This window comes from Exophiala aquamarina (assembly GCF_000709125.1).
Source record: "Exophiala aquamarina CBS 119918 chromosome Unknown aczIA-supercont1.3, whole genome shotgun sequence".
Lineage (NCBI taxonomy): Eukaryota > Fungi > Ascomycota > Eurotiomycetes > Chaetothyriales > Herpotrichiellaceae > Exophiala > Exophiala aquamarina.
In genome coordinates this window covers 3,626,229-3,653,018 of record NW_013550585.1, presented here as the reverse complement: position 1 = coordinate 3,653,018, position 26,790 = coordinate 3,626,229, and the positions used below count along the sequence as shown (strand labels likewise).

At 50.1% G+C, this 26,790-nt stretch overlaps 13 protein-coding genes across 13 annotated transcripts; 8 read left to right on the top strand and 5 right to left on the bottom strand.

Moving 5' to 3' along the window:
- Positions 1–620: 620 nt before the first annotated feature.
- Positions 621–1,505, top strand: A1O9_04882 (alcohol dehydrogenase; the record flags this gene model as incomplete). Its single annotated transcript, XM_013407168.1, has 1 exon — positions 621–1,505. One exon carries the CDS (start codon positions 621–623, stop codon positions 1,503–1,505), a length of 885 nt encoding a protein of 294 aa, XP_013262622.1.
- A 289-nt stretch (positions 1,506–1,794) lies between these two features.
- On the top strand, positions 1,795–3,307 carry A1O9_04881 (NADH-ubiquinone oxidoreductase 49 kDa subunit, mitochondrial; the record flags this gene model as incomplete). Its single annotated transcript, XM_013407167.1, has 2 exons — positions 1,795–2,496; positions 2,549–3,307. The coding sequence occupies 2 exons, from the start codon at positions 1,795–1,797 to the stop codon at positions 3,305–3,307; spliced, it is 1,461 nt and encodes a 486-aa protein (XP_013262621.1).
- Positions 3,308–4,196: 889 nt separating this feature from the next.
- On the bottom strand, positions 4,197–4,940 carry A1O9_04880 (uncharacterized protein; the record flags this gene model as incomplete). Its single annotated transcript, XM_013407166.1, has 2 exons — positions 4,197–4,464; positions 4,513–4,940. The coding sequence occupies 2 exons, from the start codon at positions 4,938–4,940 to the stop codon at positions 4,197–4,199; spliced, it is 696 nt and encodes a 231-aa protein (XP_013262620.1).
- A 1,013-nt stretch (positions 4,941–5,953) lies between these two features.
- Positions 5,954–7,302, top strand: A1O9_04879 (CAMK/CAMK1/CAMK1-CMK protein kinase; the record flags this gene model as incomplete). The annotated part of the gene is made up of 3 exons (XM_013407165.1): positions 5,954–6,205; positions 6,260–6,416; positions 6,470–7,302. The coding sequence occupies 3 exons, from the start codon at positions 5,954–5,956 to the stop codon at positions 7,300–7,302; spliced, it is 1,242 nt and encodes a 413-aa protein (XP_013262619.1).
- A 744-nt stretch (positions 7,303–8,046) lies between these two features.
- A1O9_04878 (uncharacterized protein) lies at positions 8,047–8,958 on the top strand (the record flags this gene model as incomplete). Its single annotated transcript, XM_013407164.1, has 2 exons — positions 8,047–8,648; positions 8,760–8,958. 2 exons carry the CDS (start codon positions 8,047–8,049, stop codon positions 8,956–8,958), a joined length of 801 nt encoding a protein of 266 aa, XP_013262618.1.
- A 412-nt stretch (positions 8,959–9,370) lies between these two features.
- A1O9_04877 (uncharacterized protein) lies at positions 9,371–10,261 on the top strand (the record flags this gene model as incomplete). The annotated part of the gene is made up of 1 exon (XM_013407163.1): positions 9,371–10,261. One exon carries the CDS (start codon positions 9,371–9,373, stop codon positions 10,259–10,261), a length of 891 nt encoding a protein of 296 aa, XP_013262617.1.
- A 742-nt stretch (positions 10,262–11,003) lies between these two features.
- On the bottom strand, positions 11,004–12,232 carry A1O9_04876 (uncharacterized protein; the record flags this gene model as incomplete). The annotated part of the gene is made up of 2 exons (XM_013407162.1): positions 11,004–12,137; positions 12,206–12,232. The coding sequence occupies 2 exons, from the start codon at positions 12,230–12,232 to the stop codon at positions 11,004–11,006; spliced, it is 1,161 nt and encodes a 386-aa protein (XP_013262616.1).
- A 1,074-nt stretch (positions 12,233–13,306) lies between these two features.
- A1O9_04875 (uncharacterized protein) lies at positions 13,307–14,278 on the top strand (the record flags this gene model as incomplete). The annotated part of the gene is made up of 1 exon (XM_013407161.1): positions 13,307–14,278. One exon carries the CDS (start codon positions 13,307–13,309, stop codon positions 14,276–14,278), a length of 972 nt encoding a protein of 323 aa, XP_013262615.1.
- A 277-nt stretch (positions 14,279–14,555) lies between these two features.
- A1O9_04874 (uncharacterized protein) lies at positions 14,556–14,977 on the bottom strand (the record flags this gene model as incomplete). Its single annotated transcript, XM_013407160.1, has 2 exons — positions 14,556–14,842; positions 14,896–14,977. The coding sequence occupies 2 exons, from the start codon at positions 14,975–14,977 to the stop codon at positions 14,556–14,558; spliced, it is 369 nt and encodes a 122-aa protein (XP_013262614.1).
- A 535-nt stretch (positions 14,978–15,512) lies between these two features.
- Positions 15,513–16,559, top strand: A1O9_04873 (uncharacterized protein; the record flags this gene model as incomplete). The annotated part of the gene is made up of 1 exon (XM_013407159.1): positions 15,513–16,559. One exon carries the CDS (start codon positions 15,513–15,515, stop codon positions 16,557–16,559), a length of 1,047 nt encoding a protein of 348 aa, XP_013262613.1.
- A 3,336-nt stretch (positions 16,560–19,895) lies between these two features.
- Positions 19,896–21,534, top strand: A1O9_04872 (uncharacterized protein; the record flags this gene model as incomplete). The annotated part of the gene is made up of 5 exons (XM_013407158.1): positions 19,896–20,119; positions 20,173–20,410; positions 20,476–20,559; positions 20,640–21,041; positions 21,100–21,534. The coding sequence occupies 5 exons, from the start codon at positions 19,896–19,898 to the stop codon at positions 21,532–21,534; spliced, it is 1,383 nt and encodes a 460-aa protein (XP_013262612.1).
- A 204-nt stretch (positions 21,535–21,738) lies between these two features.
- A1O9_04871 (uncharacterized protein) lies at positions 21,739–22,875 on the bottom strand (the record flags this gene model as incomplete). The annotated part of the gene is made up of 1 exon (XM_013407157.1): positions 21,739–22,875. One exon carries the CDS (start codon positions 22,873–22,875, stop codon positions 21,739–21,741), a length of 1,137 nt encoding a protein of 378 aa, XP_013262611.1.
- A 1,256-nt stretch (positions 22,876–24,131) lies between these two features.
- On the bottom strand, positions 24,132–26,428 carry A1O9_04870 (uncharacterized protein; the record flags this gene model as incomplete). The annotated part of the gene is made up of 2 exons (XM_013407156.1): positions 24,132–25,886; positions 25,949–26,428. 2 exons carry the CDS (start codon positions 26,426–26,428, stop codon positions 24,132–24,134), a joined length of 2,235 nt encoding a protein of 744 aa, XP_013262610.1.
- Positions 26,429–26,790: the final 362 nt, after the last annotated feature.

Genomic DNA, 26,790 nt, shown 5'->3' with positions numbered 1-26,790 from the left:
GAAATATGTACTAAGACGGTATGGGTGAGTCTGTTTGGTGGATGCGTTTCACTAGAGCCGGGCATTGATTTCTGCCGTCTGATTGATCTCTAAGTAATCGAATTTTCCAGGGATTCCTGACGCGGACCAAGTACCGTAATGTGCATTCCTCCTTCTGAATGAGGCCTCGAGATTGAGATTCGGATGAATTATGCATATCGAGATGCTTTTCCATGGCCTCAGACATGTCATCTGAACAAGGCCAAAGGTCAAAAGCTTACTTGAGTTTTGTGCTACTGGGAGCTCGCTGACCCCTGCCAGTGTTCGCAACTATTCCCCTGTTCGTATTTGGCGGAGCACGATTGGTTGAAATGGCCCAGATGCTGGTTCTGAGAGATGAAATAATTGCTCCATATGTTGACTCTGGCATTCTCATGGGCCCGTTGACAAGGAATTTTTGGAGCAAGAATCCCACGGTCTCGGAGAAGTCTTCTACCTGCTTTGATTTCGATCCCATAGAATGGGTATTTAAGAGGAGACCATGTCCTCTCAACAAAGTATGAAAGGAACGCACCCATGTGCTGAAGAATAGTTCACATTCAACACGATCGCATCTACGGGTGGTTGGTAACTCCAACAACATGCGTGTATTCGTTACTGGGGCCACAGGCTTTATTGGCCGGGCAGTTGTCAAAGAGCTACTCAACGCCGGCCATCAGGTCCTTGGTCTTGCACGCTCCGACCAAAGCGCCGAGTATCTGGTTGCTGCTGGAGCTGAGGTGCAGCGAGGCTCCCTGGATGACTTGGAGAGTCTCAAGCAAGGTGCCGCTGCATCTGATGGTGTTATACACCTTGCCTTCATCCACGACTTTTCCGACTATGCAGGCAGTTGCTCCAAGGACAGAACCGCCATCGAGGCAATTGGAGATGTATTAACAGGAACCAGCCGTCCATTTGTTATAACATCCGGCACACTTCTACTCCCACAAGGTCAACTCTGCACAGAAGATACTCCTCCGGACCTGAAGGGACCTGGTGCGGTTCGTGGTGCTACTGAACAAGTAGCACTGTCATTTGTCTCGAAAGGTGTGCGAGTGTCAATCATACGGCTACCACCAACAAATCACGGCAAAGGTGACCATGGATTCATTGCAGAGCTTGCGAGGGTAGCGAAGTCCACAGGCGTATCAGCATATCTTGGAAATGGGCTCAATCGGTGGCCCACAACCCATCGCCTAGACACAGCCAAGACATATCTGCTGGCATTGGAGAAGGCTGCTGCTGGTTCTGTGTTTCACGCCGTTGCTGAGGAAGGTATCCCAATCAAGGAGATTGCGGAAGCCCTTGGCAAACAGCTGAGCATTCCATCGGTTAGCAAAACTGCCGAGCACTTTGGATGGTTGGCAATTGCAATTGGGGGTGATAATCCAACTACAAGTGCCAAGACTAGAGAGCAGTTGGGATGGAGTCCTGTGCATGCATCGCTCATCTCAGAAATAGAAGCCGGGATCTATACGAGTGGGTGAAGAGATCATGAAAATGAAAGGGTTGGCTAAGGTTCGTAGTCGACGTAAAGAACTGATAGCATTCCCGAGTCCGAGGACGCTAGTGTGGCGAGCTAGCAGCAGTAGACCAATTAGAAGCGGCGCAATGAAAGCTCACAGTGGTTAATGTCATCGTAGTTGATTTCTCTGCCGCCGCTTCCCACGTCCCATTGACCTCGTCTTAAGTCAACCCTGCGCGACCGTCAGGGCAGCAACTTGTTCACAATCCTCTTCAGCTTCTCTCTTGGGCCATAGGCCGTCTTTATCGACAATGGCCGCTTCGTTTGTGCGAGCCGCAGGCAGGCACTCAGCTAAACGACTGTGCCTTCGACCCTCCTTTCAAGCTGTCCCCAGACAATCGCCCTTCCTTTCACGCGCCTTATCCATTACTCCTACTCGCAATGCCGAACCTGTAAATGTCGCTCCGAGTCCAGAAACAGGTCATGGCCCGATGAGCACGACCATCAGCCCCACAGATTCCACATTCACCAAGCATGTCCAGCAAGACTCATTATTGGTAAATAAAGCTCCAGATACGAATCTAGGCGATGACTACGAGACGAGAAAGATCCGTCATTACACTGTCAACTTTGGTCCCCAGCATCCTGCCGCTCACGGTGTCCTGCGCCTCATCCTGGAGTTGAATGGCGAGGAAATCGTCCGAGCAGACCCTCATGTTGGCCTGCTTCACCGAGGCACCGAAAAGCTCATTGAATACAAGACTTATCTACAAGCCCTGCCGTACTTTGATCGCTTCGACTACGTCTCCATGATGACCAACGAGCAGTGCTTTTCTCTGGCGGTCGAGAAACTTCTCAACATTGAGATTCCTGAAAGAGCAAAGTATATTCGCACATTGTTCGGAGAGATCACTCGAATTTTGAACCATTTGATGTCCATCCTATCACACGCTATGGATGTCGGCGCTTTGACTCCTTTCCTGTGGGGTTTCGAGGAACGAGAGAAACTTATGGTATGTCTCCGATCGCGAAGCCTGCTTGGTGTCAACTCACAAGTAGAAACAGGAATTCTACGAACGCGTGTCTGGCGCTCGACTGCACGCTGCATATGTTCGGCCCGGAGGTGTCAAAGCCGATTTGCCACTTGGACTATTAGATGATATCTATGCTTGGGCAACTCAGTTTGGCGACCGCATCGATGAGACCGAGGAGCTTCTCACTGATAATCGAATTTGGATTGGGAGAACTAAGGGCATCGGCGTTGTCTCGGCTGCGGATGCACTGAATTACAGTTTTTCTGGCGTAATGCTTAGAGGATCTGGTGTCCCTTGGGACATTCGAAAGAGCCAGCCTTACGATGCATATGATAAAGTTGAATTTGACGTCCCTGTCGGACAGAATGGCGATTGCTACGACCGATATTTGTGCCGAATGGAAGAGTTCCGTCAATCGCTACGCATCATCTTCCAATGCTTGAATCAAATGCCTCCGGGTCCAGTCAAGGTCGAAGATTATAAGATTGCGCCACCTCCACGAGCCGCGATGAAGGAAAACATGGAGGCCCTTATTCATCACTTCCTACTTTTTACAAAGGGGTACACAGTCCCGCCTGGCGACACTTACAGTGCCATCGAGGCTCCCAAGGGTGAAATGGGAGTCTACCTCGTCAGTGATGGAAGCGAGCGGCCATATCGGTGTAAAGTCCGCGCCCCGGGTTTCGCTCACCTGGGCTGTTTCGATCAAATCAGCCGTGGACATCTTTTGGCCGATGCCGTCGCAATCATTGGAACCTGTGATCTCGTTTTTGGCGAAATCGACAGATAGGCTAGCCAGAAAAGGACAGAAGAGCTATCTCGAGCTCAAATAGGTTCGAGACAAATTGAATTGTCTCCGCGTTTTTGGAGAGGTGGACCGGTAGTACGCAAGAAGAGGCCCAAAAAGGAGCAAGAAGACGGACCAGGAGGTCGTTGTGCTTCGAAATAAGAAATTTCCAAATATTGAAAAGGCCCATCGGGGAACAACGGGTCCAAGCGCGAAGGCCCAATCCGTGGCAGAGCTATTCAACGTATATACTGTTTAGCCCTATGTATTTCCTTTACTCTAAGGGCTACGTGTAGTATCAAAATCAAAGGAAACTACTGAGTGCTCAACTGAGGAATCTCGATCTAAGTCCCTATATACTGTCAGGAATGACAAGGTTGAGAGCTGCACTAACAGCAGTGGATGTTTAAACGACGGGATACACATCTCATCTTGATCGCATGTTCAGCGACACAGATGTTCCATACACCGCTGCGTGATCACTGGTGGCAGAAGTTCCACGGTCGGATGTCTGGAAACCATAGGATGACCTAGAGCACCGTTCGTAGCTGGTGGTGTAATCTAGAACAATACCTTCAGAGCCATAGGATCTGCTGGCTCACCGGCAGTTGTAACCACGCCTTGCCTAGTATACCAAGCACGGAGGCGTGCGAGAATTCTGGGCTGGGGCTCTTCTCAAGCACTTTCTTATGTAAAGCTGTTGCAGGGGAATTAGCCGCTGGTTTAAGTCATAATCATTTTGCATGATACAAGTTGCCTCCCACACCACCCATGGACCGTGTAATCTATCAATACAGTTCTAGTCCGTGCTTTTCCTACAAGTAATGTCGTAATGCGTCGGTCTCAAGACTGATAGTCCTAAGCGTCCCCGCTCTTGCCACACCCGTACCCCCTACGGAGGTGCTTGGACGATCTCTCTCAAGCCGATATGAGCTCTTAACATTCTCTTCCTCGCCGCTAAATTTGTACTATTGGCAGTTTGAAGGCCCAACTGTTGTAGCACAACATCCACCTGTTGCCTAGCCATCTGCCCAAGATCTGCAGATGTGGCAGGGAATTCTGGAATAAGAGCACCGTTCGAGGGGTTAAGCAGTGGAGAGAGAGATTCGGATCGGTTTGCAATGTAGGTGTTCTGGACACGGGCAGCGTTGTTATGATTTCTATAGAGTTAGAATAGCCATATTCGAACAATCAAGGGTAATACGTACGCTACGGTCATCATAGTTAGGAGGTCTTGACGGGTAGCCGTAAGGTCTTGACGGGTAGCCGTAAGGTCTTGATGGGTAGCCGTAACGTCTTGACGGGTAGCCGTAAGGTCTCGATGAATTGCTGAAACATTTTGATCAAGACTAGTCAGTCGGTCACCTATTTGCTGAAGCTCGACTAGGATGTGTTCGCCGCCAGTGATTGCAGGGAGGTTTTGTGCTTTCCTGATTTCGTTCGAAGCAGTCTGAAAGACATCGGCAATGACAGCGAAATCTGGCTGCGCAGGAGGGAGGGTTGTATTATCCATACTTAAGATGATGGTATCGGTGATCGTGATGAAAGTATCGTTGATGGTGGTATCGGTGATCGTGATCGTGGTCGTGATTGTGATGGCGTTTGTTTGTTTGTTTACGGAATGGTGGGGTGACATGGGGGAAGGCGCCGAGGGAAAAGTGCCTGCAAAAGCGGCGGCACTGACTGCCGAATTCGGCGGAAGATTTTCCTGCAACTTCCGTTGGGGTGTAAACTAGCGTGCCTTAAGATTCCGCCCCCACCTCCACTCATCACCCCCTATCGTGCATAGTCTGGTTCCAATCCATCCTTCAGCTTCTCTCCAGTTTGAAATGGGTTATACGAGGCACCCTGTAATGAGTACCGAGTACCGCATACATCATTGACTTCGATTTTCACTTTTCTCTTTTACCATAGCGCTCAGATCGTAAGTCTTCGATGCAATTCACACCTTGGGAGAGTGAAGCGGGGTACTTATGCTAAGCATCCATATCCCAGTTATCGTCTGGACATGGATTACCAGGATCGTCATCCCTGATAAATGAGAAACAATGAGCATCGTCATGTTGCGCAGCGCAGTAGCGGTACGAGTCTTTGCAGCCTTGGCCGTTCGAACTCAGCTGGATTTGGCGACAGGGAGCGAAGGATTCGTGATTAGACTGCAAGAATTCCGTGCTGCGCCTTCCTTTTCCTGCAGCAAGCGAGGCCATGTCCGCTGATCACGTGGGGCCAAGAGTCACAATCACCCCGCAGTAACCACTCACCACTCACCACTCAGCAGTCGCCAGTCGGGCAATGCCAACAACGCCCTCGACCATTTGCGGCTGATCTGAACAGACGTTTCAGGCGGGTACATGAGTCTCTAGCTGTTGATTGCTGGCCTCCGGTCCATCGACTCTAAGAGCTTTTGGACTCTTTAAACCTTGAAGTTCGCCTGAAGCCCTCATCCAGTTCCTTGTGACAAGTGGTAAAGGCAACTGCCTGAAGAAGTTGCAGCTATGAGTTGTAAGTCTCCCAGTCCGCGACGATCTTTGAACATTGTTGCCTCCCTTCGTCGTTCTCCCTGATCCTGTCCGTATGATGAACTCTTGTACCTCCGCTGGAACTCTGTCATCTCTTTCCGTACTGACTCCTCGTTCTCCAGTCGCAGGAATGTTAAGCAAGCTGCAGGGCCAGCCTGATAGCTATGATAAGAAGTCCCAGTATCGATTCGGAAAGACCCTAGGAGCTGGGACATACGGGATCGTTAGAGAGGCCGAGTACCAGGGGAACAAATGTGCTGTCAAGATCATTCTCAAAAAGAGTGTTAAAGGCAACGAACAAATGGTCTACGACGAGCTAAAAATGCTTCAAACACTGAGCCATCCTCACATTGTCAAATTTCAAGATTGGTTTGAGTCAAGAGTTCGGATTGCCCGGCACGAAGAGTAGACACAGCCATGACTGACGGATTTGCAGGACAAGTTTTATCTCGTCACTCAACTTGCAACCGGTGGGGAGTTGTTTGATCGCATTTGCGACAAGGGCAAGTTCACCGAGAGGGATGCGTCTCAGACAATAAAACAGGTTCTTGAAGCAGTGGACTATCTCCATGATAAGAACATCGTACATCGAGGTACGAGCTACCGTGTGCCACCTGTTATAGCTGCACCAAATTAACGATAACAGATCTGAAGCCTGAAAACCTCTTGTATCTGACACGAGACCCTGATTCCGAATTGGTGCTCGCCGACTTTGGTATTGCTAAAACTCTCGACAGCCCTGGTGCCGTCCTTACGTCAATGGCTGGGTCCTTCGGGTACGCCGCACCAGAAGTTATGCTCAAGCAAGGTCATGGCAAAGCGGTCGACATGTGGTCAATGGGGGTCATCACATACACACTGCTTTGTGGATACTCTCCATTCCGTTCTGAAAACCTCGCAGATCTTGTGGAGGAATGCAAGAGTGGGCGAATCATCTTCCACGAAAGATATTGGAAAGATGTCAGTAAAGATGCCAAAGAATTCATTCTCACCCTTCTCCAACCTGAACCGAAACGAAGGGCAACCAGTCGAGATGCTCTAAAACATATCTGGCTCACCGGTGAGACTGCTTCAGACCACGATCTACTGCCAGAGATCAGGGCATACCTTGCCAAGGCGAAATTGAAGCGTGGTATCGAGTTAGTCAAGCTGGCCAATCGTATCGACGCTCTGAAGTTTCAAGAAGACGACTCAGAGCCAGGTTCGCCAGATGCAAACGATATCCCTTCCAATGCTCAGAACGCTGCAGGTCTCGCCGTGAAAAACTCAGTTAGAGGTGTCTCACCAGGTCGAGGCCTCACGACCAGTGACTCTCCTGAAAAGAGGCGGCTTAGTAGTGCCGCCAAAAGTGCTATCTTCAGAGAGGTGGTACTGGCCAAAGTGCGGGAGATGAAGGAGCAGGAAAAATCCGACAAATTGGTGGCGGAGGTCACAAAAGAGCATGAGAGAAGGAAGAGTTTTTCAGGGCCGCAAAAGTAGGGTCTGTTTATACCGCGACAGGGTGCTGCAGAATGGTGGTAGTGGAACACGCAACCATTGCACGGTTCCAACATTATGGAAATGGTTTATCTTCGGAAACGTCATCAACGATATCATGATCGGTAGCAGTGTTCGACACTGTTTCGGAAGTGCTCGGTATCGTGGTTTCGGACAGTTCGTCTTGATTTCATACCCTTAGCCTTTAGCGACATAACGACGATATCAGTTCTCCAATTCGGCGCAAAAGTATGTGCGAAAGGCTCGTTGTGGTTTTTTAGTATCCGCAAGACCAGATCAGCAGCATTGTGCATATTTGTTTCTAATTGGCGTGACGATCTCTAAGCGACAGATCCCCTGGGAAGGGCTCTACCGGTAATTCACCATCCAGTTGGTGTGGCAGCGCTTGGGCCTGCAAGTATTCCGTGTTCGCTCTTACTGATTTATCAATAAATGAATGGAGCCGGGAGATGTACCCGTTCGGATAAGGTCCCCGCCTTGACTGCCTGCTACTCGTTGTATCATATGCCCAAAATACGAGGTCTATCCATATCCATTTCCCAAACAAATCTTCCTCACTCACTTCCGCGTTTAAACTCCAACGACTCACTTGTGCTAGGTACTGCCGGGAAGAAAAAGTGAAGTGAAGCTCGCTCAAAAAGTATAACGAGATAGTGCTAGTTGAACCGGCAAGACCTTCCACTGGCGCAGCATCATCTGACACAAGAGCCAAGGTGGTAACAAGGTATGGAAGCATTCTTTGTGGGCAGGGTCTACGCAGTCTCAGGCGGCGCTTCAGGGATCGGGCTCGCGACAGTCAAAGCTCTCCTACGGTACGGAGCACGAGTCTCGGTAGCAGACATCCGGATCCCGGAAACACTACAAAGCGAACTATGCGTCGTGGCCGCGGCCTTTAACGAAGAAGTCAAGATCGACGATGTGCTGCTTCTGCAGACAGTGGACGTGCGGTCGCGCGATGCTGTCGAAACCTGGATCGATGACACGGTGTATAAATTCGGGGCTCTGGACGGGGCAGCGAACCTCGCGGGGACAATCCCAAAGGACCAGAACGTCGGGACTATCGAGACACAATCGGACGAGGACTGGGAGTTTGTCTTCGGCGTCAATGTCTACGGGGTCATGAATTGTTTGAGAGCACAGATGAAGTATATCGGCAAGGATGGGGCTAGGAAAGGTGGCAGCGTCGTCAACGCCGGCAGTGGGCTGAGTCTAGAGGGTCGAGCTGGCACCAGTGCTTATACGGCCAGCAAGCATGCTGTTTTGGGGCTGACGCGGTGTGTGGCGAAAGAGGTCGGTCCAAGAGGTGTCCGCGTCAACTGTATCGCTCCGTGAGTACTCTTTATCAATTTCCATCGGTCTTCCCTCCCTTACCTTGTCCCACCCCTTATATACCCAGCTATATGTTAAATAAATCAGCGCTGACGGTTGTATCAAAACAGCGGATTCACGGAAACTCCGCTGATGAAACAATCACAGAGCATCGAGGGATCAGGCGAGAAGGAGGATGCCTCGACCACTGCGCTGGGGAGGTTCGCTCAGCCGCATGAGATTGCAGACACTATTGTATATCTCCTAGGCGACAGAGCCACCTTCGTTACTGGGACGGTCATTTGTGCGGATGGTGGATGGCACTGTTAAGATACTCGTTCGCGCCCACAAGAAAGCCAGGTGGGTGTGGCGCTTCACTGACCTGGTCTGTTAGTTCGGACTATGTTGTGTAAGTCGACTTACCGTACATAGCATGCGCTGCTAGAAAGACCAGTTTGTTGCTGACATCGTGGTATTATCGCTGAGATCTATGCAGAACCAAATTAACGGCATGTTATGTTGAGTATTGAGTTGGAAAGAACTGCTCATAGATGATATGAAGCAGGAAGAAAATTGCCGAGATTATGCCGGGAATAGCCGACGTATCAACCTTACCTCCGTGGGTACTCCGTACAGTACCTCGTATACCAGTATAATTACAACATTTTATTTCTCCAATGCCTTTTTCATAGCAAGACGACCATTCCAATTCTTCGTTTCAGGCACAGTATGGTCCACTAACATGATAATACAGCGTGAGATCGGGCTGCGCATCCCCCAGTGCCTCGCTCTGAGGTCCAAGTATGTTGTCGGTGTCACCGGCGCAGCTCGACAATACTCTGCTCCCCCCGATCCTCCTGTCCCAAGGACAGAGGAGCCAAATACCACCACCGTCTCCCCGCGATGGCTGACCGACACCAAGGCACGGATAGGCAAGTGCATATCGTTCGGCATGTCGCCGTCCCTCGTCGACTCGGCGGGCAACATCCTCCGCGAGCTGGGAACCGACTGGCGAAATCTAGTCGCAGGCAGTGAAGGCTATCTGACCTCCAAGGAAAGAGCAGGGCTGCACCGACAGGCAATCGTGTGGGGCGAGCAGGACTCGATGGGCCACGTCAACAACGTCATGTACGTGCGCTTCGCGGAATCCGGGCGGTGCAACTGGACGCGCAACATCGGACAGTACTTCGACCCTACTCACAAATCCGCGTGGGAGAATCTGCTCACCAACCGCGGCATCGGCCTTATTCTCAAGAGCATCACCGTCGAGTTCAAGTTCCCCATGACCTGGCCGGACCGCATCTCCGTTTATCACAAGCTGAGGTCGCGGCCGGACGAGAACACGCGGTCCATGGTCCTGGACGTCATGATCCTCTCCGAGGGCAAGCAGCGCCCTGCCGCCAGGTGTCTCGAGGACGTGGTCGTCTATGACTATAAGCTGGGGAAGAAAAGCCGGCTTGAGGCGTTCATGCTCGCCCAGTTCAAGCACATCTTCGATCTCCAGGAGGCCGCAAAGGTCGAGAATCTAGCTAAGATCCAGGTCATCGAAGGCCAAGTCCGCTTCCTTGAGACCCAGAGCTGGGATAGGCCTGGTGCGAAAGAGGACCTCGGCAGTGCTGTGCCGTCGTCGTGATGGTGTGATACGCTCTGAACAGTCCACCTTTTATCGTTGTCGGGACACATTTTGACGATCGCTTTTTATACCATGACACCTGATGGGGAGTGACCAATGATCATTCCCATAGATAGAATTACTGCGCTGGTGGCAGTCCCACGACTCCCTCGCATGTTTTGTCGCAATTTTCGAATCTACATGTTTATTGCCATCATGATCATCGCCTATCGAATCTGCGATGGGTGGCAGTGCTAGGAGTGGCATTTCGACCTATGGAGGGGCTTCTGAATGCGACTCCAAGTCAGGGCTGCTTGCTATCGCTATCAACGACGAGTTACTATTTACTTCAGCCCATCAGGCTCATATTTAGAGATTTGTGAATAACGTGACAAAAAGCCAAATCATTTACAGACAGCCTCGTGCTAACTCTGAATCTAGTCCTATCTCTGGGAATCGATTTGAAGACGGTAGGAAGAAATATAGACCTACATTTTCGTTACGGTCGCACGGATAGCTTAATTCATCTCATGAATAGGTCAGGTCGCTCCCCTCGTTTGGTCATGTTTCTGACTGGTGTGTACGGCTTTCTAGCACCAGGTCGTTTTTTGGGATAGTTGGTAGCTGCATAGCTAGCCCAGATTCTAAAGGAAAAACCATAAAAGCGAGATCTCGTCAGTGTTTCCAAGCCCCAAGCCCCAGCCAAAGCCCAACAGCAGGGGAACCCACATACGCTCTTTTTTGTACGAAGGCACTCCATAATTTACTCAGTACCATCTTTGTTGCTCTTCTTGATACTACCAAACCGTTTCTTCAGACCGCCGCTGAGTCTCTTGCCAATGCTACCACTCCGGTGGACTTGAGCTCCGTCATCATCCCAACCAGTGGTGGCAATGGTGCCACCTCCACTAGGCTCCCGGCTGTGACCGGTGCGGTGGTCCCGCGGATTGGTCTTCATTTCGATGCCGTCGCTCGCTGCTTTCTCATCGCGGATCTTGTGCTCTTTCAGAGCCTTCTCTATGCTGTAGCTCGGCTCGCCTTTGCCCTTGATGTCATCCGGGTGATATTGGACGCCCGGCCAGCGCTTGTAGGCACCACCACCGGCTTGATTATCGGTCATCATGTTGTCGCCTTCCTCGTAGGTGTAAAGGCGACCATTGCGATCGTAAGCACCCGGTGCATAGGCTGCAACGCCATCGAGCGGGCGGTGGTGCTGGACGCTGTCAATGATCTTTTCTTTGGGTGTTGCTTTGAGAGCTTCCTCATTGGAGTCTTTCAGGGCGGCTAGAGGAGAGTTGACCGTGTTGTTTCTTGCATACAGAGTTACATCATAGGGACCACCGTGGTGATAGGCACCGAGTCCACTGTTATCCAGAGAGTCGATGGTGTCAGGTCGGATGTGGTGCTTTCGAATCATGTGTCTGGCACGGTCTGCCTGGTGTTTCTCTTTCAAGAGCGTGTCCAGTGGTCGGTGGGACATGTCACCAGGATAGCGTTCTCCGAGAGAGCTGGTTCTTCGACGTCCAGACCTATTCTCTCCAAAGGCTTCTTGTCGGTGGGAAGGAGAGCGGGGAGAATGAGGCGAATTGAGGTTGATCGGTGATTGAGGAGGATATCTTCCGTTGGGAGAAGCGGCGGAAGGTGGTGGAGAAGGGTATGAAGCAGCTTTGTTGCTGCTACTGTTGAGTGACGCACTGCGCCGGACCTCGGAGGTCGTTGAGGTGGTACCTGGGCTTTTGCGATATGGATTGGTCTTTGACAGCCTTCGCCCTGGAGGAGACTGTGATGCAGATTGCTTTATTGGAGCAGCAGTAGCACCGGGGCGAAAGGCGTTGCCTGGGCCATCTTCTTGGAAAGGCTCAGGCGCATTGAGAGGGTCAAGAAGATATTTGGTGGCCTTTTAAGAAGCAAATTATGTCAGGCTCAGGTATGATTGTAGATAGACATGAAGAGTCATGCACATACCCAATCTTTATCACTGGTGGATTCCATTTCTGGGTACGCCTTTGATGGAGGCCAATGTTCGAGTTGGACAGCAGATAAATGTGCAAAGAGATTTCGGTGGGGAGAGGTGAGTCGCCGGCAATGTGGAAAGAGAAGTTATTCTCTAATCACAGCAGGTCGAGCTGATAATCGAAGCCAGATCAGAGTAGTACCTAAGATCAACAAAGACGACATCCAACCGAATGGGATGGAATCAAGGTGGAATCAGGTTAGTTTGAGCCTGGAGGAAGTACTCGTACGTGGGATGTGAAGCGAGGTGATCAAGCTGCCAATTGATGGGGCGGATGGGCAGATGTCATGGTGGATCTTTGGTGGAGGGCAGAGGGCCGAGGGAGCTTGGAATGATCAGGAGCATCCAATATTGCCCTACCACATGCCTGTTAAGTGGTGGCTAGCACCGCCTAGCAGGTCACTAGCGACCGCATAACTGGTGCCTAGAGAGTCAGGGACCCCTACAAGGCGGAACACGCCCCCCCAAATTGGGACCCTTGGGCATTTCACCATTTGCGAACGTCATACAGGTAAGGAAGCTGCCCAGCGGACTTCCACACACGGTAGGGAGGAACACCCGCACAAATGTTATGACCCGCACAGCACAGATTCACCACGTACTCAGTATGAGTAGTACTCCGTAGTATATTGTGCACTTCCTGACCCATCATCACAAAGACAAGACCCAACACAACGCGACGCGCAATCCCCCATCCCCATCTTCCATGAAAAACTCTTTTCCCGCCAGTAGTGTGAGCCTTTTGTCACTCATCCATTTCCTCCCGCCCGCTGCCGGTCTCTCACACGAGCGACTGAATGGTCTATTTCTCGGTAGCACCCCTGCTTGCATAACTTCTGTCTGAGACATTGTCTTCGTCGCCAGCATGTTTTGATATCAGACTTGGACTCTGCTACGGATGAGCCGTTGTGCTCACTCTCCTCCCATTGCTCCATCCAGGCTCCATTTCCAGGCTGTGCAAGCAGTTGATCACCGATGCAGAGGACTGTCCTCCAGACAAGCTCAGACGATCAGCTTGGCAGGTACGCAAGCCATCTCTGTGGCAGTCCAAAATGCTGGTTGATTATCCAGACTCGAGTTCTGAAAGCGATCTTGACAACAAGACAAGGATAAATCCTGCTCGAAAGCGAAAGGCTCAAGCCGAGCCCATGCAGGCGGCGGCCTCCAGGAGACCTCCTCCTCCTCCTCCTCCTCCGCCAACATTTCACTCGCTTTACACAGCTGCTGCTCGCACATCTACCTCTGATGATCCATCTTTACATGATGGCCGGACTCGTCAGATTCCGCACGTGGTAGGTAACTGGCCTACCCATGTTTATCTAGAATGGTATCCTGCGCCAAAAGAGGTTACACTTGTAGGCGATATCATCAGGCAGGCATCTCTCAAAATCAATGCAGTCAGAACCATATCTGGCGCGGAGACCTTGATCCATCCATTTCTCAGATCAGATCTTGGAGCATTACTCCCTCTTCATGTCAGTTTATCTGCCCCACTGGTGCTGAGAGCGGAGCAGAAGGCCCGCTTCCAGGAAAATCTACAGGCTCAACTGGAGCAATCGCATGTCAATTCATTTATGGTAAATATCGCAGGGCTAGAATGGGTCTCGAACCACGACCAAACGAGATTCTTCCTCGTCCTGAGGCTGAGTCAGCCCAAGGATGACCAATTAAATAAGCTCCTGAGTGCCTGCAATAAGTCGGCCCAGCAGTTTGGTCTGACACAGCTTTATGTTGACCCAGGAGAAGCCGGTCCACAAGCTGACAATAACGACCGAAGGATACCCGATCGGTCAAGTTCGTTTCACATCAGCATTGCGTGGACACTTCAGAGGCCCACCGAGGAAGCTACAGATTCGCTCTCTCAGTATGCTGTGGACCGCTGTCGAGAACTTGAGATTAAGTTTGACCGCCTCAAGTTGAAAATGGGTAACAACGTTTTCGATATTTTGCTCGACAATTGCAATAGCGGCCGCGACATCCCAACTGCAGTTGAATCCTCCCAAGAGTTCGTTGAACCTGCGTAATGCCAGCAGGATCCAACTGATTGAGACGAACCTCGGTCCTCTTGGGGAACAGTTTCTCTCTTGCTTCCAGCGGTGAAAGGGTTGAGAGAATCCTTCTTGCTGAGTGCCGATTTTGCTGAATGACGTGGTCCATGGAGAAAGCATTTGCACAATGAGCCGGGATCCCAATTTCCCTTATCGCAATCAGTAGCAGATTGCCACCTGTAGGCATTCATGGAAAGCACGCTGGACTTGAAAGGTAAGTCCAGCTCCACGGTGTTTATTATGGTGACCAGCCTCAGCTTTTCAACACCTTGTTTCTCTTTTCTCTTCGCTTTCTCCGCTCGACCAACTTTCTATGCATCTTCTCCGCCATCTTCTCATATCTTTCCTTCTCTTCTTTGGCCTTCCTCCTGTCTTTAATCGCCTGGATCTTTCGATTGCGTTCTAGCTCCCGCTCTTCCTTGAGCTCTGCTTCTCTCGCTTTAGTGGCCTGTTTGACCTTGTCTGCTTCCTTCCTTTTGGCATATGTTGTTTGGCCGCCAGTTGGCCGGAATGCGGTCTTTGGAGCATGCCAATTCTTTCCTGTAAATGGGATCAGTAAGGATTACCAGCAGAAGGCGGAAGACCTGGCCTACCATTAACTCGCTTGCCCAGCGATTTTGCAGCTGGTGGAGCTACTGCAGGCAAGGTACTGACCTCCGATGAGGCTGTAGTCATGGTTGATTCTTTGGAGCCGAGAATACTTTGTCGGGCAGTATTCTGGGCTGTCTTTTGACAGACTCCAGAGGCAGGGTGGCAGGACTCACATTGGAAGGTCGTGAAAAAAGACCGGAAAGCCTATGTAAAGGTGGTGGAGGTATTTTTGCCGATCTTATCTTATCTTAGCGTGGTCAAAGGATATTCCACTTATTCCCATTTCGAGTATTCCCGCCTCCCTCGAAAATATGTCGCGACATCGGCCATGCAGCTTTTGCAAAATTTTGTATTCTAGCCATGCATAGCGGGTCTTGTTGAGCCATTCAATTGTGCCCTTGTCGTTTTTCAATCCTTGGTCCTAGCCTCGATTAGCATTATCCCACCATTGACGTGGCGACCGCCATCACCCTTGCTCTGTTTGACACCGCTGCTTTCCTTCAAAACCGGCCCACACTTGTCTGAGGCATTCCTCGTATAAAACACAATATGTCCCTGCAATAACAACACCTCTCTGCTCCTGGACCCTTTATACTCCGAGCTATTTGTCGATCCTTGGATGGCAGGCTTCAAGGACGATGTGTCCGCCGTCAATGGTCTACAAGAAGCAAGCAGCCCAGCCAAACTCTCAACCGACATTCAGGTGCAGTCGAGCCAATCTATTGAGGCATTGAAAGATATCCTATATGGATCAACGGCAGGAATACTGGGGAAGTTTGTGGAATACCCATTCGATACTGTCAAAGTCCGTCTACAATCTCAATCACATCATCCTGGAGGCCAATCATTAGCAGGGCCATTCGATGCCTTTGCTGCTGCATTTCGAAGTCCTGAAGGCCCACTCGTGTCTCTGTACCGGGGAATTAGTGCCCCGTTGGTAGGCGCGGCTGTGGAGACCTCTTCACTGTTCTTCAGTTATCGGGTTGCCCAGGACTTGGTCATTGCCAGCACCCCCTCCTTGCGACGACAGCGAGAGCAAGGAAATGAGAAGGTCGAATTGCCCATCTCTGCCCTTCTCGGTTGCGGTGCCGCCTCCGGTGCATTCACATCGCTCCTTCTCACCCCGATTGAATTGATCAAATGTAAAATGCAGGTCCCAGCGACTCCTCATATGGCTTCAGAGCTGGGTTATTCCAACCCGAAGCCACCAGGTCCATTGCAGCTCATCCGGGCAGTATTCAGGAACCATGGCCTGCTGGGTTTCTGGCATGGTCAGCTGGGCACTTTGATACGAGAAACTGGCGGCTCGGCAGCATGGTTTGGCTCTTATGAAGGCGTGAAAATGTTATTCCTCCGAGCGGATTCCTCGCTTTCAAAAATATCAGACGTCAAGGTCTGGCAACAAATGCTTGCTGGTGCTGCGGCAGGCATGTCGTACAATTTCGTCTTCTATCCCGCAGACACTATAAAATCTCGCATGCAGACTGCCACTGTTGACACCGTTGGAGCAAAGCAGATGAGCTTCGTCACCACAGGCCGCCAACTGTGGCACGAGCAGGGTTTGAGGGGTTATTACCGTGGCTGTGGCATCACAGTTTTTCGATCTGCACCTAGCTCTGCTATCATTTTCAGCATTTACGAGGCATTACGACGATATTTTGGCTGAGGATGTGTATATCCCTGCATTTAAAGCAAGACTAATTTTATCGAGAGAGAATCTTGTTCAGGTGTACACTCATGATGGATCCTCGAAAAATCCAGCCAGCACGCCTGGAGCTTCTGTCTGGATGTCATCTCTCAAGTGGATAAACAGACAAGAGCCGTAAAAACACTATCTAGGACATGGCTCTGGTTGATCTCTTGCCCACCACAACCAAGGACGATGAGGTACTGTGAACGGCAGCGGCAAGCACACCATATTCACGCTGGTTCGCGTGCGATTCCTCCATCAGTAAGCCCAGATCGGTTTCGTGCGGGCTCGAACATTCACCTGCCCAAGATCCCATGTTGGGAGGAGAAATGAACCAATTAAAAGCTGCAAGGACATGCAATGAAAGCAACTACGCCCACCAAAACGCGGCAGATGCGTGGGAGAGCTTCGTGATCCCTCCCATGTTCTACAGCATGTTACAACACTCTACGTGGCATCAGCCACGCAAGACCCTACCTTCCCATCAACCGAGTGACCGTCGTAGATAATACCGGCATGGATTCTTGAAGAGCCTTCAAGTCAGCCGGGGAGTCTCGTGTTCGTTCATATGACCATATTCGAACCCAGATGCAGGCTATGAAAGACGGATCTCGACCCGCAGGGCAGCTCAGTCACGACTAAAGAAGATAGAGTCCAGAACTAAACATCTCATGGGCACATGGCGCCCACAATCACAAAGACTCCGTCCTTTTTACCTTATTGGTGATCATATCTACAATCCTCTCGGGCACATCTGTACCCTTCATAGTCTCACATTTCTCCTTAGAATCCACCGTGCCCACCATGCCCACGTCCACCATGTTCGTGTCCGCCGTGTTCGTGTCCGCCATAGCCACCGTTGTGACCATGCTCATGACCCTCATAATCTTCATCTCCGCCGTGATGATCATGCTGGTCACCATAGCCGTCCTCCCCATAATCCTCGTACTGGGGCTCGTCTTCGTATCCTTCTTCGCCGTGCTCATGCTCCTCACCGTGCTCGTCGTAGTGTTCATGTTCATCTTCACCTTCTCCTTCCCTCTCGTGCCAGTCTTCTCCCCCCTCCTCCTCGCCTTCTTCGCCTTCTTCACCATCTTCCTCATCCGAGTCCGAGTCTGTATCATCCTCTGACTCCTCTCCCATTAGGTCGTGTCGATAGGGCAGCTTCCGAGGACGTTGGCCGCTTTCCTCGTCGTGCTGGTCGTGCTGGTCGTGCACATCGTCCTCATCGTCCTCATCCATGAATTTGCCCTTCTGCGCGTGTTTAAACGCCTTGTAGCACTGACGCACGCCTTCATCCTCCGGTTCGAGGTTTCGAAGCTGTTTCGCCAGTCGCTTCAGGTTCCGTAGAGTCCGGCGCAGTGCATTTTGCCGAGTTTCTTCATCGGCTAAAATGGGTCAAAACAAATACAGTCAGTCAATGTTATTGTGAGGTGTTCCTTCGTTTCCCTCGTCGAATGATCCCCTGAGGCCTCGATTCTCTAGTCCTAGAGTCGAGGAGAATCAAGTAAACCCCTCAAAAAGATACAACCAAATACTCGCTAGGGGTCTGTTTTCGCTCTAACCAGTCTGACTGCTCACCTTCAGGATCATCGTGTTCCCGCTCGTACTCGTCAAGGTACATCTCTATCTCGGCGACAATACTATCACGGTCGTGGTGGTCATGCTCCTGATGCTCCTCCCCCTCGTCACCGTTGCCATGTTGGTCCTCGTCACCGTAATACTCGTCCTCCTCTGCGTGATATCCACCCTCGTCACCATGGTATTCGCCCTTGTTGCCGTGGGTGTCATAATCACCATCATCGTATTTGTAGTCGTGATCGTCGTGTGAATCGTTATACATCATTATTTCTTCGAAGAACTGGGATACACGGAGCTTCTTGATTGGATTTCGGTATGCTCGAGAGTTGTGCCTTGAGATCCAGAGGTCGGCTATCGTGAAGAATGACCGAAGAGGTGTCCGCTACCCCAAATGCGTGATGATCTTAGGTAGGAGAACTACAGTAGGTGTCGCCCTCACACCCAATGTAAATACAGAGATAGATAATCTTCCCAAGTGTCCCCTCCTTGGTGGCTTTCGCCGGTCTCGCCAAATGCATATATTTGGAAAACCCTCTGCCTATGCGACCCCAGCAGAAGCTGACAGGAGGGTGAGGTAAGTCCGCACTATCTTTTTTTCGGTTCATTCCTTCCACCGCCCCAATCGATTTGATTCAATGCAGCATGCATTTGGGATTGGTATTTCTGCTTCGATCATTCCTTACCTCGGTAGTGGCGTGAACATGACAAACGGCAGTACCGACACCATGATTTTAGGGTTGACATGAGATGAGATGACATGTCTAACGCGACAAACCAGGGAAGGAGCTCTCATTCATGTGCCCATCAAGTTGCCAAGACGAAGAACGTGTCACCCACCTATGAACATTGAAGACAAACGGCGAGATCTTACTCCCATAGTAGTTCATACTTCAAGTAGCATAAATCAGGTGGAGTCCGAATCCCCATCAATCAGCACTAGCCGCATCGAGATAATGGTTCAAGTAATATCAAGTCAGAGGCGATTTATGAGGTAGTCGGGGTGGCTGTTGCCAAGATCCTGGGGCCAAGAGAGAACTACTATTGTAACTTGGGAGAAGGAGTCAGAGTCCCATTACTAGGTCTATTCAGTACCTGGTTATCCATGGAGAAAATCTTGTCCATCATAACGACGAATTATATAGTTAGTACATGTCATGTCAGACAGGACTGCGAGATGGGGCTCAGCGCTTGCTTACCAAGGTATGATAGCTCTTGATGATAGGCACGCACACCAGCAATCAGCCGTTCGAGAAGGGCAGGACCTGTTGATAGTGTACCATTGCAAGTGAGAATTCCAACTTTGCCATCGCACTATTAATATTTATCGTCAGCCCCCTTTCCCCTAGCGTTTCAAATGTCTTCGCCGACTTTTTAACGTCGGTTTGCCCGCATGGATCATGCCAGTCATCAGAGACTCAGATTTACTACCTTCTTAGATATGTATCCATAATAAGAACGAGCCTCTGGTTATTATTCTTGTCTGAGGGTTCCTATTTCTGGCACGGAAGGACGGGGCCAAAGATGTATCCTTCTCTGTCATCGATATGGCTGCACGTGCCAGCGGCGGTATTCATCTGAGTGCTTGTCATATATGGGAGTTCAATCCTGTCACACTAGGGAAGTGGCGTTCTACATGATATGAGCGACGTGCTGCTCTTCCCCCTTTTGGACCACTTGCTTTGTATCATCTGTCGAGCTCTTCTGTTATACTAGCGAACAGGACATCTCAGGATGTCTCAGAATCCCCCCCTTCCGCCTCAGCCTTCTCCGGGAGTTGCATTTGCAAGAAATCCACCACCTGGCAATCCGCCAGTTGCCAACCCGCAAGTCCCGCCGACTGGCCCACGTTTTCCAAATCAGCAGCCTTTCATGGTGAGACCGTCACCAATACTCCCTTCGGGTCAAGTAAGACCGACAGTTAATGCCGTTAGTATCGATAGGGATGCGACATGGGAGTAAGTTCAGGCGCATCTCTGCAACTGGGACATTCCCTTGCTAACACTTTCAGTGTCTATGCGATACACGGATTGAACAGTGATGTCGGAACGTGGATTGGTAAACCCAGCGGCTTCAACTGGTTGAGGGAACTCCCGAACTACCTCCTTTCCAAAAACGGAGAAAAAGTCAACACATACACAATCGGCTGGAATACTAACCCTTTAAGCCCAGCAAACATATCAACAAAAATCATGGACAGTGCGAAGTTCGTTGCGGATGCAATCATCGGAGTAAGAGGAGAGAGTCCGGTACGTTGCCACAGTTATCCAAATATATGCAGACGGGGTTTGTGAGTGCTGATCTTTTGTTGCAGAGCCTAGCCGGGAAAAACCCGGGCAGAGTTCCGAGGAAAGTCATCATCATTGGACATAGCATGGGTGGTATTCTGGCCCGAGGTGTAAGTCACCATTGTAGCCCTGATGCAATTCATCTCTTCACTTCATTTTGATGATTGATCTAACATGAGGTGTTGCAAAGGTATTGGGTTTCATGCACGCAGATCAGCTCGCAAGACCAAGGATTGTTGAATCTGGTCAGGAGGCTGAGTTTGGTCTCCCTGAACATCAAGCAACACCAACAGCTAGTCCTTACATTGATTTTTTGAGCTCCGTCAAAGGTGTAATTCTTCTAGCATCACCATCTGCAGGTTCCAGCATTGGAAAATGGGTTGGGGGAATTTTGGCCGCAGCGGCCGGATTGCCGGGGGGGCCTAGCCACATCAACCGGTCACATATACTGGCTCTCAGACCAGGTGTCGATGAGTTGGGCGAGATCAGCAACTCTTTTGAGAGATACTGTAGGTGGTACGTGTCCAATGTGAGACGACAACTCAAAGTACATGCACACCGCGAAACGAAACCACTACCAGTAATCGGCATGGTACGTCAAGGCTGATCTGCAGGATATAGCCGCGAAGCTAATCCACGTCTTTCTTCAGGTAGTGAACCCGGAATCCGCAGATATCCCGAAAAACATTTTGGCGTGGGTCGACCACAGGACCGATGATCTTATGGGTCTAAATCATATGGAGGTAACTGGTTACAATTCCATGAATGATCGAGAACTGCAAAAAATACTATCCTCCTTTGTGGAGATGCAAACGGCAGGATTGCAGGAGAGCCTCCCTCTGCAGCCTCCTTCTCAGCAGTCTATCGATCCACGATTCGCGCCATTGCCTGTTGGAGGGTTAAATACAGCACCCAGGGAAATCCAGGTTCCTCGCCGTGGAGGAGCACCACGTGGCCGGGGAGGAGCAGTAATGCCTCCACCTTCTCAGTTACGAGGTATGACGAGCGGGCTTCAGCAAGGTGGTCAACCTGGTCAAGCTGCAGCACAAGGGCAGTTCCCCTCATACGATCCACAGTTTCCTTGAAGTACTTCGGTCGATAGATTCAGCAGGGTCTCCCTTTGGCTGCCTTCGCAGTTTGTGTATGATATTGAAAACCAGAGTCCATAATGTAACATGATGTCCGATGAAATTCGACGTAAATAATTGAGGCTGTTTCGGTTTACGTCAAGCTTCTATGATTGGAGGTCGAGCGGGTGCTCACTGATAGATCTAGTGAGTAGATCAACATTATGTAAGGAGAAGCAATCCCCCTTGGGCCTTCAGAATATCTTCCCAATCGACGACAATTTCGGGATCGTGTTTTAGGCCAGGATGCTCTCGTTTGCGGCTCCACAACTCTTCAAGGACCTCAAGCGCGGAAAGAACGTTGACGAAATGTCTCTTTTCAAGGATCATCCTCAAACGCATTCGTATCATCTCGAGTTGACTGGCCTCCGTCGGATCAACCTCGCCGCCAGCCATAAAAAGGGGAAAGAGAAGTGCCGACTCCGGAACGTCATTGAGCGGGATCTTTGCTACATGTGCCAGTATCTGATTTGCCTGATACTTCAAACCCGCACTGATGGATGATATCATATCATCCATGAACTCCTCGGTAGGGATGGTGTGATTCATCGCTTGGCCGAGTCTTAAAAGACTACGGATCCGTCGATAGACATGAATGAGAGCTGCGCTGCGGTACGCGTATGCTACAGCAGCCAGTTCAGGTTTTGCTGAGGCATCGCATCTCCAAGCATGCAATTTCCTTTTGACTTCGAGATAAGCCTCCAAAGATGTTGTGAATTGTTGCTGCATAGAAAACAGAAGAGAATCTTCAGGTGCCGTAAGGGTGAACAAGCTATCATGATCAAAGGAGCTGGCTTCGGATATAAAAGTGAGGACCTCTGAAGCGACTCCTAGATAAGTGTCAACCACATCTGTAATGCCTTCGAGGTAGTCGGCGCTAATCAAAGGAGGTCGGCCCAATGTCACGCTACCGAGGACATCATGGTACGCGAAATTGCGCAACACCCACTGTCCTTCGGGGCTCTGCTTGAAGACCTCTGGGCCGGTCAATATTGTATTTCCACCGATTGCAGTGTGCTTGGCGGACTCAATGATATGTTTGGCACCCAGCAGGTGATTGTACCAGCCAGCTCGATCGCCTTGACAGACTTCGGAAGTCAGAAGGACTAGACATGCAGCGGTGTTCGTCTCGTGACATGCACTGCTATCCAACGGCGAGGCCACTGATTTCGCAAGTGCGTGCAGGGCCATCGACCTCGCCTCAAGGGCCGTGGTCTCGTAAGATGCGTCAACACTGGCGATATGACCAGATGACCACGCGACCAGTGCCTCAGAAAGGACTTTCGACTCCATCGCCATCGGGAGGTAAGCTACATAGGTTGAATGGCTCAGAACTACGCTTATAAAAACACTTTCAGGACGGAGGCTTACCAGACAGAAACGAGTTGTGTTGCTGAGATATCGACAAAAGCCCCGTTAAAATACTGACGTAATGTCTCATGATATGTCTCCTCGTGAGCAGATCGATGCCTCCATGTGGACGTAGTGGCTCCCAATTCAACGAAACATTCGTGATTGGCGGTGAGTATGATGGCGTGCTGGAGGTTGATCCTGGTAGAGGGACAATCTGGCGAACAGGTTCACGAATGCACTCGAGGTTCAGCCGTTGACAAGTACCACAGGTCGGAAACCTGTTATCGGAGCACTTCTTTCTCCTGAGAAAAGAATTAGACTCGGGCGCACGAGACAAAGGAACCAGACGGGATGAAAACATCCTCACCTGTAGCGGCAGGTCAAACAGCCAGTCTTGTCATGCTTCGAGCCCTTCCTTTTCCTGACCACTTCATTCTTCTTTCCTTCCATGATCAGAATATTGAATGTATACCGTCACTGTCGACTTTGATTCAGCAGATTCGTATGACCATACCTCAGACCATTCTTCAGGCATGTCCTTGATTTTTCCTGCGCTGACACACGGTTTTCCTGGATAGGCGAATCATCCTTGGGCTTCTGTGAAGGTTCTGTGGATGCTTATACAGCAATGAACAACAAATGTGTGCAAGATAGAGCCAGGATCCAACGAGGAAACGAAGGGTTTGTCCTTCGAGGCGGGGTTAGCACTTGAAAAGACATACTCTTGCTCTCGACAAATGTCGGCTTTCCAGTCCGCCGAACCTACTCCGTAATTAGTCTCTGTAATTAATTAGTATCTGTAATTAATTAGTTTCTGTAATTAATTAGTCTCTGTAATTAATTAGTCTCTGTAATTAATTAGTCTCTGTAATTAATTAGTCTCTGTAATTAATTAAGCCTCGAAGTGAAGCCGAAAGCGGATTAGTGGCTTGGCAAGGTCGACGTCGACCTTCCAGGCTCGTCAATCTTTCTAATTCTTTCCCTTCATCAATCATGCGAAGATAATCGATAATAAAAACTTTACAAGTGACCAATAGAGAGGTCGCGTGTTCAAGATCTTTGAACCATAATACCTTTATTTACATCAGATCGTGACCAAGTTAGGTGCCTGCTTCAGAGTCATCCCAATAAACCAAAAGGTGGAAACATCTCGTCTCAGGTCTGCTTCTAGAACAGATCCATTGCTGAACTTGGACGTATGGTCAGACGCTTATTGGCTCAAGAAGGTCAAGATCCGGAAAGCCCTCCCAACAAGGATCAAATCGCGCATCCATCACGTGCCTGTCGCGATCAGGGCGGCCCTGGACTCGTATCTCATTCCCCAGTGAAGTGGTGCTGATTCTTAACCCATCCCGTTCCAGCTGGGTTTGGCAGTCCCGAATAAGCTTCTGGAGATCCCTCTTGATCTGTTCGTATTTAGACTGGCCTTCCTCTTGTGGGAGGACAGATGCGAAGACAATGTTAAGGTAGATGAGGTCCTTCAGATTGGCTTTGGTGCGAGACAGGCGCCGTATCATGGGCTCTAGGGTCTCCTTCACTGAGGACATCAAGCTCTCTCTTGTGAATAGTGATACTCTCGAAGTATTGTCGATCTTGCCCTCGGTCGAGGTACGAGCATCAGGACTCTCTGACTGCACTTGGGGCAGCGATCCCACTCTTTTGATCTCTGAGCATAGTCCAAGTATTGCCTGTCCCAATTCGTGCCTGTAAACGCTGTGAAAGAAATCCCAATAACCTTGAGGTCGAGGCACGTTCAATTCAGAGAACTGAGGATCAAATAAGTCTTGATAGTTGGTGACCATGAGGTAGCTTTGGAGGAAGCCTGCTCGTGCTTCTTGTGGGATGTCTTCAGCATTGAATGCAGAGGTGAAACACGAGTACAGATACATCAAAGGTCTTCGAATGCTAATGTCCAACTCCATGCGAGCCATCAGTCGAGGAGAAGTCTTGCTTCGTTCGTCTCCCATGTAAGTGAACCGTAAAGGGGGGGGGAGATTTTGTAGCTCCTTCTCCATATATCTGGTGTCTCCCAAGAGTTCCTCGATCGTGAATTCAGTAGCGCTTTCCATTTTCTTGCATGCAGCAAGCCGATGTGGGAACGACTTTGCAAGCACGTACTGACATAGGCCGTCCGTCCACAGCTCTGTTGGGCGGGAGGGTGGCAGTACTTCCATGCCCTCATATATCTCGTCGTCATTGATGTTTCGTGGAGGCCGACAGGTGTACGGAGGTACCATACACGGCAACCTGCAAAGCTCTGACAACATCAGATCAACTTCCATGATCGTCATCCAACTTCTCCTCCTCAACTCCCCTTCATATATACTGACCCCAGGCAAGGTGGTTGGATCTTGATCCATCCTCATCACAAGAGCATCTCTTATGATCTCTCCACTGAGACCAAATAAATCGACAAGAGGGTCCGAGCCCAGCCATCGACACATTACAGTCAACATCTTCACCTGCAAAGCCGGAAGCTGATATCTCTGAACGCCCTTCAAGCCTAGAGAGAAATCCTCCATGAATTTGACAGCTCTGCTGTGCTTGATGAGAGAATACGTGGATGCCTCTTTACACTCCTCGTGCGTGCCGAGAAGAGTGCCGATAGCCAGTGCACCTACAAGCTGTGGAAGGAACCCGAAACTGCAAGCATCTGGTCCTAGGCCATCAGTGAACAAGATGCCTAATTGACGTCTAAAATCAGACCAACACAAAATCCGAAAGCAGTGCTCCATGTTGTCAAAGTACAAGACCGCCAGCCGCTCACATACCCGGAAGGGGGGTAGGTCGAGTGGGAGGCGTTCAGTCGCTGGTCCTGGGTCATTGTCGGCTGGCAAGCTCTGGTCATGAGTCTTCAAAGTACGTTGCAAATTCTCCAAATCATCTCGGATGCGTATCAATTCAGGATCATTATTGCGATTTTGTAAAGCTCGCATGAATTCGCAAGCGTCGGAGAACTAGTTGCATTTGTTAGTTGGGACAGCTTATGACATCTGAGACTAGCATCCAAATGACTTACTCGAGAATCAACACTACCATCAGCGACGAGCTTCTGAGCTGCTCCCAAGAAGACATTGTGCTCATGTTGCTGCGCAGAATCATGAAAAACCAACACCTGCTCTTCTTTTGGATCTTGTGCAAGCAGAGCGGTTTCTAATTTGGCGACCCTTGCTTGGAGATCTTCGATAATACCTATCTTAGCTTGTTGCATACGTTCCACACTAATGCCATTGGTGCTGGGCAGGAATACATGGCCATTTTGCTCTGATGGAGACTGCGTTTGATGTCGCTTCGGATTCGCGTTCGGGGATTCAGCCGTGTCGGGCTCTGAACCTGGCTGATACTGGCATCTCCCTGGACGTCCAACTTTGAGACATTGTTGGCAGGGGTGCGTGCGATCGCATTTAAGCTTCTTCCGTCGACATTCCAGGCAGGAGATCACTGGTCGAGGTCGCTTTGCTGAATGCGTTACGGGACCTCCGTAGTTGGACGGGTCCATGCCACAAATCGCATGGATGCTTAGGATCCACGGTCACTCGTTAGTACATCTTGATAGCCTGATATCTTGCAATGTCTGACTCAATGCTACGTGGCCAATCCTTCGTCTTCAATGGTGCATGTCCATTGCAACTCAACGAATTGGGGCTGAAAATAACCCAATGAAGTTCTGTTGTGTTGGTTACATATGTAGTGAAACGGATGAGCCTCGGTATGTAAGAACACAGTGGAAAATATATTCTTGTCTGACAGTCACACATATCGGAGGATGAAGTGAGATAACAACCACCTTGATGCCTTAACTGGGTCTGAGACCAATTGTCAGACATCATGCAGCTCATTGTGCAGACGAAGACAACCTGA